Source organism: Coloeus monedula (assembly GCF_965178545.1).
Source record: "Coloeus monedula genome assembly, chromosome: 15".
NCBI classification, from domain to species: Eukaryota; Metazoa; Chordata; class Aves; order Passeriformes; family Corvidae; genus Coloeus; species Coloeus monedula.
Window position 1 is genome coordinate 967,215 of NC_138795.1, and position 12,763 is coordinate 979,977.

The 12,763-nt window shown below is 54.2% G+C and overlaps 1 protein-coding gene across 3 annotated transcripts in view; it reads right to left on the reverse strand.

Moving 5' to 3' along the window:
* Positions 1-2,145: 2,145 nt before the first annotated feature.
* The window catches only part of ARHGAP26 (Rho GTPase activating protein 26), a 103,051-nt gene continuing 92,433 nt past the window's right edge, over positions 2,146-12,763 (reverse strand). The window contains exons 21-23 of one of the 3 annotated variants that reach the window (XM_082291210.1): positions 9,032-9,142; positions 7,022-7,113; positions 2,146-5,305 (exon numbers count right to left, since the gene is read on the reverse strand). In XM_082291210.1, coding sequence (XP_082147336.1) covers positions 5,217-5,305; positions 7,022-7,113; positions 9,032-9,142 — 292 coding nt within the window. In that variant the 3' untranslated portion in view covers positions 2,146-5,216. The other 2 variants (XM_082291209.1, XM_082291211.1) reach the window with 2 other exon arrangements.

Here is a 12,763-nt window from a genome sequence, read left to right on the forward strand (position 1 = left end):
TGCCCAGGGCAAGGACAGCTCAGGGGTCCCCCCTGGGGTCCCGGGGGGCTCCTGCTGCCGCTGCCCCTCGGCCACCGCTCGCTGCCCCGGGCTGCTGGATTTGCTGAGCATAATGGGGCTGAAACAGCTCAAAGCTGTCGGGCTAAATATATCCCCGTTGCTGGGGAAATAAATAATAAACAGCAGCGCGATGGGGACGGCGGGGAGTCATTGGTTCTGCTCGGGGCCGGAGCTGCAGCGCTCCCGGTACCACCCAGGGCAACAAAAACTGAATCAAAACCCAACAGCGGGGACTGAACAAAAACCCAGCCAAACCCAAACTTAGCAAAAAATAAGCAGCAGTAAAACAGAGGCAGAAGCAGCACGTGCAGCTCCCAGACTCAGAAATATTTATGATAGGTAATGGCTGCAGCAAAATTAATGAGCTTTGAAAAGGAACAAACCGTCTCCAGGATCCCTGGGAGTGGGAGAGGGAGGGTAGCTCCATCCCTGTCCTCTGCGTGGGCCCATCCATGGCTCCCCACGGAGGTGGTGGTGGCACCGTGCTCTCACCGTGCTCTCACCGTGCTCTCACCGTGCTCTCACCGTGCTCTCACCGTGCTGCCAGGCCCGGCTGCGGCTGGCTGAGGTAACCGGCTCAGAACGAGAGCTGGTTTTCCCAAGCTGGCAGCCTTGGGAAAAGCCCCTTGCTGGCTGCCAGGACAGCGGGGACACGGTGCCATCGGCTGGAAATGAGCACTGAACTTTGTGTGATCGTGGAGAGGGGCTTTGGACAAGAGCAAGGACAGGACACAGGGAATGGCTTCCCACTGACCGAGGGCAGGGTTAGATATTGGGAAGGAATTCTTGGCTATGAAGGTGGGCAGGCCCTGGCACAGGGTGCCCAGAGCAGCTGGGGCTGCCCCTGGATCCCTGGAAGTGTCCGAGGCCAGGCTGGATGGGGCTGGGAGCAGCCTGGGACAGTGGAAGGTGTCCCTGCCCATGCCTGGGGTGGGATGAGATGAGCTTTAAGCCCTTTCCAGCCCCCTGTGCCAGGGAAATGCTCACCCCAGTGGTACCCTCACTGCCAGCCACACTCCAGCCCTTCTGGGGCTCATCCCTGGAGCCTCTCCCATCACCCATCTCTCCTGCTCTGCTCATCACTCACAGGTGGCTGTGAATTAAAGCTCTGAGCAATCTGCAGATATTTAATGATCTGATTGTCCAGGGTAACAGCTCAGTCCTGGGGCAGGGCAGGCCTGGGGGAGCAGCCAATGGAAGCGACAGGGGTTGTGGGGGGCTCCCAAAGAGATGGGGACACAGAAGGGACACAGAAATCTCCCCGGGGAGATGGGTTTGCTCAAACTCCCCCACACTCCAGCTCCAGACCCCGCTCTGCCATCCCCACCTAATCCGAGCCAGGCTGGTCTCCGGGGCACCCGGCTGCTGCAGACTTTTTCCCCTTCCTGCCTGCGTCAGTGAGTTTAGAGCCCAGGTGTGATTTTCTAGACCCTTTTGTCTGAGGTTTAGAAGCAGAACAAGCTTCATTAGCAGAAGGGAGGATTTACAATAAGTAATAAGTAGGTGCTACCTCGTGAGCCGTCAGCATCGTGCTAAATTACCAGCTGAGCCCATCTGCAAACAATCAGCTCCTCACCCAGAGAATAGAGCTTAAAATGGCTATTTCTTTTAAAACCTTTGCTTTTAATCTTTATTTCCCAAAAGCTAAAAATCTGAATTAGCCCAAATGTACAAACTATAATTGCTTTGAGGTTTCTGGTTCATTAGAATAATTAAGCCACCATGCACTTGCTAACACATCCCTGCATCCTCGGGCTCTGTGCAGGTGACTTCTGCCCTGGGCTACCCCTGACCCATCCCTGTGCTCAGCTGGTGTCCATGAACCAGGGCTTTGCCTCTTCTCCAAGCAGCTGGTGACAGCACAGGAAGAAATGGCCTCAAGCATCCAAGCCAACCCCAATCCAACTGCAAACCAAATCCAACCCAATCCAACCCAACTAATCCGACCACAACCCAGCCCAATCCCAAATCCAGCCACAACCCAACACCAAACCCAGCCCAACCCAACACCAAACCCAGCCCAACCCAACTAATCCAACCGCCACCAAACCCAACCCAGACTCACGGCACACTCGTGGAACATCAGCCATCGATGTGAAACAGCAGCGCTGCCCGAGGAGGCTCCTCTGATGTCAGTTCCAACAGACAGCACTGCACCATCTCTTTTTTTTGGTTTAATGCCCACAGTGACCAGCCAGGGCCTGTGGGAGAGGCTCTGCCCATCAGCAGCGTCACCACCCAGCTTTCCTTTCATTTTGATGATGATTTAATATTAAGCATCAAATGCTGTGTCAGGCTGGTTTAAAAAGTATTTCCTATCTCTAATTTCCCTTGGAATAAACCAATGTTTTACTACAGTATTAAAGCTGGCCCAAAATGGGAACATTTAGTAAGCGTTCCAGACAAGTTTTTCTTTTTGGAAAGTTTTAATTAAAAAAAAATATTCCACTGGCTCTCCTGTAAGAGCAATAACTCCTGCCTCAGTTTGATTTCCTTTCCTCCAGGAGACATCTCGTAAATACATCTGCGTGGGACTTTTGTTCCCAGAAACTCTCTAGGTAGCACATCCAAAAGCTCCTAAGTGCCTCTGAAAAGGAATTTACTCCGGTCTCAGAGTAACTGGAGTATCCAAGGAGCCAAAGGGGGACCCTGCACGGAAAGGTTTTGTGGGGACACGGCGGCAGCAGCGTGGTGCTGGTGCTCACACAGCATTGCTAAGCAGGCCCCTAAATGCTAAATGCCATGTCCCCACACAATGCCTTTTGGGAGGGCTTTTGGCAGGTTTGCAATTCCCATTCATCCCCAGCACTCTGCCCCGGCAGCATCCCGTGAAGGCAGCAGGGAGTGGCTCAGGACAGTCCCAGCCACAAACAAATAGTGCTGACAGATGAAATACTAAGGGTTTTTTAAAAATCCTTTCCATTAGTCCTCCCCATCCCTCTCCCACCCCAGGGAGGGGCCCTCACACCCCCGCCCCAGGCAGCACCAGCCCCCAAGGTCCCAGCACCAGCCACAGGCATGGAGCGAGGCCGGGGCTGGATAAAGCCTGGCCTCATCCTAAGCCAAGGCTGGATACAGCCCAGCCCCATTTGATGCCAGGGCTGGATAAAGCCTGGCCTCATCCTTGGCTTCAGGAAAGCCAAGAAATAGCACAAATGTTGGCTATTAAATCCAAGGATGGTAATGAACCAGCAACGTGCTAGGGAAACACCAGATTCCATCCTTACAAACCTCTCACCAACACCTCAGAGCAGAGACCATGGGCTGTCTGGGGACTTCACCCCTGCCCAAACCACACCAGCCAGGGGAAGGGCCCAGAGTGTTCCCCAAGGAGTCAGAGCGTTATGGAGATGGTGTGATCCCATGGGAATGAGCTGTGCCACCCACCCTGGAAAGCAGGAGAAAAATGATCACCTTTTTCCTCCTTTTTTCCCCAAGACAAAAGCCCAGGAAGTTTAATTACTGTGGACGAAACGTGACGAGGGCTGAAATTTCAGCTCCCCTCTCTCTAAGTGACACCACGGAGTGAAGGAAGCAGCAGCTCCAGGCCAGGGTTGGGGGGTTTGGAGCCTCTCGGTGACGGGCTTCAAATGTCCTTTGCTTCTCTCATTACGGCTCTTCTAAAAATATCAAATATAGATCTTTTCCTCATAATATTTTAAGATACTCTATTTATACATTAATTCTTTCAAAAATAAAAAGTGACACATAGAGCAATTCAGTCACTCAGAGTCTTTAAAACTGTTACAAAAAGCCACGACATCCATCCCCAGCGCCGCTGGCTGGGGGCTCTTTTGAGACTTTTATAAAATATGATTCCAGCTCTCAAAATCCCAGCTCTGCAAACGGCTCCTTCTCCCACCCTGCCCCTTCAAAATGACCTGGAACGAGGAGGGATTTGCACACTCGCCCTGCCGAGCCCTCCTGGCGTGTCCATGGAGGCAGGAGCCGGCCTGGTGGAGCTGAAGGGCTCGTCCTTGGCTCTGCACAGCCCCACCTTGGCCACAGCAACAGCAAATGCCCCGCGAGGATGGAAATAATTCACCTGGCACAACCAGCACTGCACAGACTTGGCACGGACGAGGCTGCAAGCAAGGGGGGGCCTGGAAAACAATGCCGGAGAGAGGCAGAGGCAGCTCCAACACGGGGCATCAGCGGCCTGGGCGCTGGCAGATGTGTCTGTACAGTGGGATTTGGGAAGGGAAGGTACCAAAGAGCCAAACAACAGGAGCGGGGTTTGTGTGGGGCTGCAGCGGGAAGGCAGCGCGGGCTGCTCACCTCGCACAGACCGAGGCTTACCCCACAAAACCAAAACCTTTAAAATAAAAAAGAAGAGTTTGGGAGGTTTGGTCCAAAACACCCTCTGTGCGCCGAGCAGGTGCCTGCCGAGCCCTGCCAGCCCCGCGGAGCCACCCGGGGCCCGCTCTCGCCTGCAAGAGCCGGCGGCACAAGGAGCGGTCACCTCCCGGGGCCGCCCCGGAGCTCAGCCCCGGAGCTCAGCCCTTCTGCTGCCCCCGGAGCTCAGCCCCGGAGCTCAGCCCTTCTGCTGCCCCCGGAGCTCAGCCCTTCTGCTGCCCCCGGAGCTCAGCCCCGGAGCTCAGCCCTTCTGCTGCCCCCGGAGCTGCCCCCGGAGCTCAGCCCTTCTGCTGCCCCCGGAGCTCCGTGTGCTCCCCAGCAGCACCCAGAGCTCTGCCTGGGGCAGGCAGGAAGCACAGGGAAGGCTCTGGGAGCGCAGGGCTCGGCTCCTCCTCGGTGGGACCCTGCTGAGCCGGGGCCCTGGGCTCACTGATGGCCCGCACAGCCCGTGAGTGGCCCCGTGCAGGAACAGCCGGCTCGGGGGTGCCATTCCCAGTCTCAGCTCAGCCCCTCAGAGCACTTGGCCGTCGCTTGGCTGGTTTTCCATCGCTGGGATGTGGGCTTGAAGCACCCCCACCTCGGGGCTGGGGGAGTCTCTCCATGTCCCCAGGACCGCTCCCCCTCAGCCCAGCAGCGCCGAAGGATGGGAGGAGAGGTGACATCTGATCCACACAAACATCCAGTAGCGGGCACAGGGGCGTCCTCACCCCGCATCACACAGTGGCAAAGGGCACAGGGGCCTGCAGGACTCCCCATGGATACCATGGAATGCTCAGCAGTGGCACTGTGCACACCCACAGTTATAGGAACTCCACGTAGTTCTCAGGGATCAGTCCTGTCTTGCCGTTGAGGGTCCCCTCCAGCCAGCCAGGCTCCTGGGATGGGTGAACTGCAGAGAGAAGGGAAGGGCAGGTGAGACCTTTAAGTTGTGTCGATTTTAAAGAAAGGAAACAAACAGAGTTAAAGATGGTCCTCAAGGTCCCTTCTGACCCAACCATTCCATGATTCTGAACACGCCCAGAGGCTCAGCTGAAGTGCTCTGTCCCTGCCTGCTCCCCATGGGACTCCTTGGCCTTTGCTTCCCCAAGTGAATCCCACTGCAGGACCAAGTGAGCTGCAGGCTCCAAATGCTCCCTGGGGCTGCTGGGCTGAGGGAAGTGAAGTATTTGGGATAAAAACAGGGGCTCAAAACTTCCTCCAGATTTGGGCTAAGATCTCTTGGAAGTTGGAGAGAATGTGGTTCACTCCATCACACAGTAACCCCGCACATCCCAGCTTGGCCTGGGCCCAGGCTGGGAGGGGAACTGCATTAGGGAACAATCCCGGTAGGAAGGCAAACCCTGCAACCTGATTGTGTGCAACCAGAAACCTGATCAGCCTTTCTTTATTCAATCAACTCCCAAAAATTTGCTGATTTTGCAGGAGCCAGGCCACGGCTACGCCTGCAGGCAGAGGAATATCCCCCCTCCCACAATAATGGTGGGAAGTCGGTGTTCAGAGCTCCCGGAGCTCCCTGGGCTCCCGTGACCCTGCAGGTCTGGCACTCACTCCCTCACTCCGTGTCTGGATCAGCTGCACGAGGTGCCAGCTGAACTGGAGCTCTCCAAGTGCCACTATTGCTATGTGGGTGTTGCTCCCTGCGGGCAGCAGCATCCCCAAATCCCAGCTGGATCAAGCTGCCACATGCAGCCTCACAGAAGCTCAAACTAGAACCTGTCTCCAAGCATTGCCAAGATCCCTTTGCCTTCGCTGGGGTTTGCAAAGCCCCTTGATCACAGCAAGGCTCCCACCAAGCCAGCCTGGTTCTACCTCACGTCCTCCAGCCAGCGTGAGCCCTGGCTGTGCTGCTGACTGGAACACGCTGTGCACTTTTTCCCTTGAATAATCTATTGATTTTTATCAGCAAACGTAATGTATTTAATTCAAACTTGTTCCCCTCCTAGCTGCTCTGATTCCCACGGGCCCTCAGAGGGGAGACCATGTTTATTTATGACTATGGAGCTGTTTCGGAGAAGGATTGTCTTTAATTCACATGTATTCATTCTCCTTCCCTTTCTGCTGCATTCGCCTCTATGTCCCAGGGCAAAACCAATGCCTGTGGTAGCAGCTTCCCAAATGACAATGCTTAACATTTAAAAGCCAAGAATGACTTGGAAAGTAGAAAAAGTCTTTTCTTGACACTGGGGTTATAACTAAGTCAGAGCTGCTCAGTTTCACGGGGCGCAGGAAGCACCAAATCTGTGTTCATTAACGTGGTCTCTGACTGAGCAAAGCCCCCCTGCTCCAGCACTCATATCCAGAGGGAAAAAGCACACGTTGCTTTCCCATCTCCTCCACAAAACTTTACAGCAACTACAGAGAGTATTTCTGGTGCTGATACCTAGAATCTAATCTCCCCTTCGCAGAAGCCCTCTGGGAATGGCTCTGTGTATGGTGAACACCAGGGCAGGCACAGCTCACCAGGGTCTCCCTTAAACTTAGAGGAGGAGTCCGTGGAGCCCACGGGGTCTGCCCGGTCCCACCACCCTGCAGCTCCCACCGTGGGGCACGCTGGAAGCACAGCCTGAGCTGTGCCCTGAGAAGAGCCCCCAGCCCCAGCACTCACCGTTGTCGAACACGGTGCCGGCCGTGAAGGAGAGCTCGGAGTCGTGCTCGGCTTTGCAGGCGTAGAGCGCGCGGGCCTTGCGCAGCGGGGAGCTGGAAGAGAGGCCACGTGTGGGCACAGAGCCACCCACACACCCCTGCCCCGGGCTGATGGGGGCTGCTGCTCTGCTGGGGTCCACGGCTACGCTGCTCAGGGAGAGGGAGGGAGACACTGGCAGAGGCTGAAGGCTCTCGGGGATGAGCCACGTTTCACCACAACGCAAATCCCACTCTGAGCCCAGCTGGCACCACCTGGACTGGAGCCCACACTGGTGCCCGAACAGCACCAGCCCAAGTCAGGGGTCCCCAGGACAGCTCCAGGCTCTAGGCTGGAGCTGGAATGTTCTGTATCTGAGGGGCCATCCCTGACCAGAGGTTGGCACAGAGTAAAGGTGGCAGCAGGTGCTGGCAGTGACCCACTGCCACCGGCCCCGCTCTGCCAAACCCATCCAAGTGCAGCTGCAACCACAAGAAGAACTTCACAAGGAAGAATTAGCACTTGAGAAAGGTTATTTCAAAACAGAAAACCAAGCAGGTCCATGAAGAATTTGCTGCACTTCTTCAGAGCCTGTACCTGAAGGTAACAAAGATTTAACAGCCATTGGATTTTGCTGAAGTGTCAGTGTGCCCACGCTGCAGGGGAGGGAATCGGAGCAGGGAGAGCCAGGAATGGTGCAAACTGCCAACAGAGAGGGGAAAATGAGGGACCTCAGGGCTCCTCAGGCACAGCACAGGCACACAGAGCTGTCCCTGCACCTGGAATCCCCACCCATCCTTCCCAGCTTTAGGCTGGAGCAGGGCTGGTGGAAAGCTGGGACACTGCCAGGCTGTGGTGACAGTGACAGTGCCAACCTAGCCAGGCTCTGGGCCACTCGAGCAGCAGGCCACATCCTGCACTGCTGCTCAGCTGTGGCACTGCCAAGGGAAGTGATGAAGTGCCCCCAGAAGCTGCTGGCATGGGAAACAAGGTGTCACCATTCTCAGATCAGTGATTTTACCGATTTTTATCTTTCCAAGGACTTGAAGCTCCCCTGAGTTCCTCGGAAGAGCCCAGGGAAGCTGCAACACTTCATGGCAAGAGCAGTTCCCCTTCACACCAAACTCCAAACTAGGGAGCTGCGAATGTTTTGGCTTTGCTGTGAAGAGAGCCCCAAAATGGAGGTCTCTCCTCTCCAAATTCCAGCTGCCTGACACGAGCAGCTCCCAAACACTTAAAGACCAGGATAGGCAAACAATCCTCCCACTCCAGAGGGTCCTTCACTGCAGGGGAGGCACTGCTCAAGTGGAGCACTTGAGACCATCAGATGAAAAACAAAAGGTGTTTTCAGGCTCACGGTGCACTCATGGCACGATGGCATCACCAGTGCCAAGGGCACAGGACCCCTGGGCAGTGCCTGCTCCGGTGCCAGGCACCCCAGGGCACAGGGGGACTCCATGGGGCTGGCACAGCTCAGCCTGACCCACTGCTCAGGAGTGGCTGGGAATCCTGTGCTGGTTCATCTGCAGCTCCCAGGAATGATTTGCTCCAGCGATGCCCAAGCCCTGCGGCCTGGGCACCGAGCAGCCTGTGCTGCCCTGTGTCCATTACCCTCCTGGGATCCCAGACGAGGCTGTGGCCAGAACACCAGGGATGGCAGTGCTTTCCAAAGGCTCTTTACTCCTCGCAGGACACTTCTTACCTGTTGCAGAGCAGAGCAAAGCCAACGCAGGAGCTGAGCTGAGCCCAGCAGTGACACCGAGCACCACAGGCACAGCTCTGCTCCCCTGCCCCGGGGGGCTGCAGGCTCAGGGTGTTCCAGGGGCTCTCCTGGGGCAGGAGGGTTTGAAAGCTCTCCTCTTGCTGAGTGCAGACAGCTGTGTTGGGAGGGTTCGAGCAGGATGCCAAGGGAAAGGGAAGTGAAGTGGGGGAAACCAGGGAAATTGAACAGAAATAGCAAAAGCAACAAAAAGCCAAGCGAATTGTGCAACAGACCTGATGGGGGATGAGTCGCTGGACGTAGAGGAGGTGGGCATAGGACTTGATGGCGCAGAGAACATGGGCCAGGACGGTGAGAGGGGTGACGTTGGGCTTGGATTCTGAGGGCTGCAAGACATAACCAGAGACCTTATCAACGTGCAACCACAGCAACAAAGAGCAACCCAGAGACAGAGAGACGACAGCCGACGATAGCGAGTGCCTTGGGAATATTCCGAGCATGAGACACAGCTACGAAATGAAGTGCCAAGGCCTTGGGAAGTGTTTCAAGGCTGGATCTGCATTTGTCTGGACAACAAGAGCTGGATCTTCCAATTAACCCCCGCTCCATTGCCCCGTCCATCGTGCCTGGCACCCCGCGTGCCAAGGGTCTGTGCTGGCAGCACGGCCACTTACCTGCCTCGTGCTTCCCCCAGTGCTCCCAGAAATAGCTGCTGGTATTTCTGGACGTTAATGATGCCTGCAAGCAGCCTCCACCCCCTCTGTCTGTCACTTGTGGTGCTCATACACTCAGTGTATAAAAATGTCACTGATTTTGTTTTCCATGTTTTCCATCCCTTTTTCCCCTCGTGCTGATTCCTGAAGCCACAGCTGTCAACTGAAGCTGAATCAAGTTACTGAACTGGTAATTGCACACAGAAGTTTTTGGGTCCTTCCAAACTGTTTGATTCAGGTCATTCTCAGGCTCACCAGAAAGCAATTATTGTACTAAAATACCAGTTTGACTCTGATTCATTTACTGCTTCTCTGCTTAGCATTCACTGGTATTCCCTGTCCAATTCAGATTAGAAATTCCATCCCTGATAAAACACCAGAAATCCCTCTCCACACTGCAAATGCCTTTGTAAAAACAAAAGTTTTGTAAAAGCATCAGGACTCTGATCACACCCCTGATGAGGTGGGGACAGGGCACAACCCCTGGGATGTCCTTATCCCTCAGCTGAAGTAGAGGGAAGGGATTCAGGGAATGGTGGCTCCAGAACACGTGGGAGAACCTCAGCCCTGCAGGAGTTCAGACCAACGTTTAACCTTCCACAGTGTCCTCTGGCTGCCACCACGGGGGGATATTTACGACATGGACGCTTTCCTCTTGGAAATTGGACCATCTCTGCTTAAGGCCAAACTCTTGGCTTGACTCCTTGCAGAAGCCGTGTCACTGGATTCAACAGACATGGATTGATTCCCTCTGAAATTACAGGCAACACCTTTATTATGTCAGAGATTACACACATGGAGAAATGGGATACAGCAGTGCAGCATGACTTCTCCAGAGGCTGGGAAACAGGGAATGCTGTCAGGCAGGCTATCAACGACATCCTCAAAATGTTCTGCTAATAATCATCACTATCTAAAAAAAATCCTTTTGTATTTCTATCATCAAAATTGTCCATCTTTTGAAAAATGAGTTTTCCTTAGTCTTTAACAAACCTGACTGCCACTGGTAGATACTCCATCTATCCCCACCTCCAAATGGGAGGTGCTACCAAGGCCACCAAGTCATCCCAAACTGCCAAAATTAACCCTTTAAGCACCAGTTCTTTCAAAGAGCAATTCCTTTCTCCAAGGTGGGACTTGGAGGGGTGATGAGCTGGTGACCAAAATGTGGCTGAGCCTGTCCTGCTGAAGAGTGGCCACCAACACCCACCAGCCCTCCCACCACTGCTCCCACCGTGCCTGTGGGCAGCAGGCTCGAGGTGCAAGAGGACATGGCACTGGGTGTGCCAGTGATGGGACAGCCACTGTGACATGGAACTGGGTGTGCCAGTGTTGGGACTGCCACCATCTCTGCCACCAATCCTGGTCCTCTTCACAGCACGAAGGAAGGAAAATCCAATGGCACAGGGCTCTGGGACTAGAAATTGCTACTGCTCTTTTTGAGACGAAATCATGGCAAAAGAATGCAGCTCTCATTTCTCCTCAAGTCACTCTGTCATTGCTCCACAACTGCACACCCGCTCCACTAGTGGCAGTGGGGAATGCAACCAGCAGGATTCTCGAAGTTATCAGGGAAAAAAGCCTGAGAGAAAGAACCAGCACTTGGGCCAGCCTCTGCCTAAGAAGTTTTCACTGATTTGGAGCAGGATTTTGGTGTCTTAGGATCCTTGGTGTCAAAGAAAACACACCCCATGCCCAGCAGATCCACGGAGAGAACAGTTCGCTAGTGCCAGCGTGTGCAGTCGGGTGTGCAGAGCACCCTGTGCCCACTTGGTGCTCACAGAGGGGATGAACATGGTCCTACGGTGACTGAGCTGCTCTGCAAGTCCTTCCAGAACATCTCCTCAAGAAGAACCCATGGATAGCTCAGGACCCACCTGAACTTCCCCCCAGCACCAGCAGACCCTGGGGTATGATGGGTATGAAGGGTTCACCTCCCTTCCATGAAATACAGGGATTTATTTTCAAGCTGCTGCTTGAGTATCACCTTCCTGAGCTTATGTGACTGCCAGACCCGAGTCCTGCCTCGCTGGAGATGTCAGTGCACGTGAGGGAACAGGCTATCCCGAGGTCTCTGGTGTTTTGGAAAACAGTTTTCTTGTAGGATCCAATTTCCTTTGTTTCTCACAAAAAGAGCAGTGGTGGTGAGAGGCTGGGGGAAGTTCTCATTGCTGCCTGCAGGCAGCAAATGTCAGCTGGATGGTTTTTTTCCTTCTTCTTACTCAGGAGGGCTTTGCGAGGGGCGCTTCCTGTTGGGTGCACAGCGGAAACAAAACAGAGAAAATTGCTAAGAACCAAAACCATCAGAAGCAGGAAACAAAGAAATGGCTCAAATTAGAGTCTTCCAAGGTGAGAGTGGACCTTTCCTCAGCAGAAGCAGCTGGGGGAACTCCATGAGTCCATAGCCCAAGGCATCCTGAGGCTCTTGCCTTTCCCGCTGGTCCAACTGCGCGTCGGAAGCGGCGGCTGTGATCCCGCAGGGAGGGAGCACTGCTGGGCAGGGCGAGGAGGGCACTGTGCCAGAGCACCTGCAGGGGCACCTGCACCTTCCACTCCATGTGTCCCTCTGGCAATCCCACTCTTCCAGCAAACAGAGTATTTGGAAATGAATTTAGGAGCTAAATCCTCCTCCCTGCTTCCCATGCTGGCCGTACATGCTGCCCTTCCCGTGCAGATGTTTAGTTTGCTGCCCAAACATGTGAAAAAAAGCAGTAACTCTTATTTCAAGACTCTGCTGGAGCTAAAAAATCTCTTTTGTGATCCCTTCTCTTAACCTGCTTCTTTCATTCCTCTTGCTCCACCCAGGCTGCCTCTGGTGCTCCTCACCCGGCTCAGGCCCCCGAGGCATGTGCAGCTCTCAGAGCCCTTCTCAGCAGGTGTCCAGACAACTCCTGTGCTTTGTTCTCCTGGCTGGGAGGACATCAGTTCCACTTCAAACATGTTTACAATTTGTTTATTTTTGTGGAACTCGGGGCTATTTCTGCCACAGAACATCTCTCAGCTATGGATGGGCAGAGCCCACTGATGGATTCCAGCCCTTTCATGAAATCACCTTAAGAATAAACAACAATATTCCCATTCTGACGTGATCAGTACCTGACTGCAGCAAAATACATCAAGGGCCACCCAGCCCTTTGCTCCCTGATCTGTTCCTATAAAACAAAGCTGCAGAACATAAGGTTCTTCTCAAAGGTAACAAGAAAAAAGAAAATTACAGCTTTATGTAATGCCAGAGCACTTCAGCTCTGCTGAAAAAAGGACAAGACTGCAGCTCACCAGCAGACAGGCTCTGTT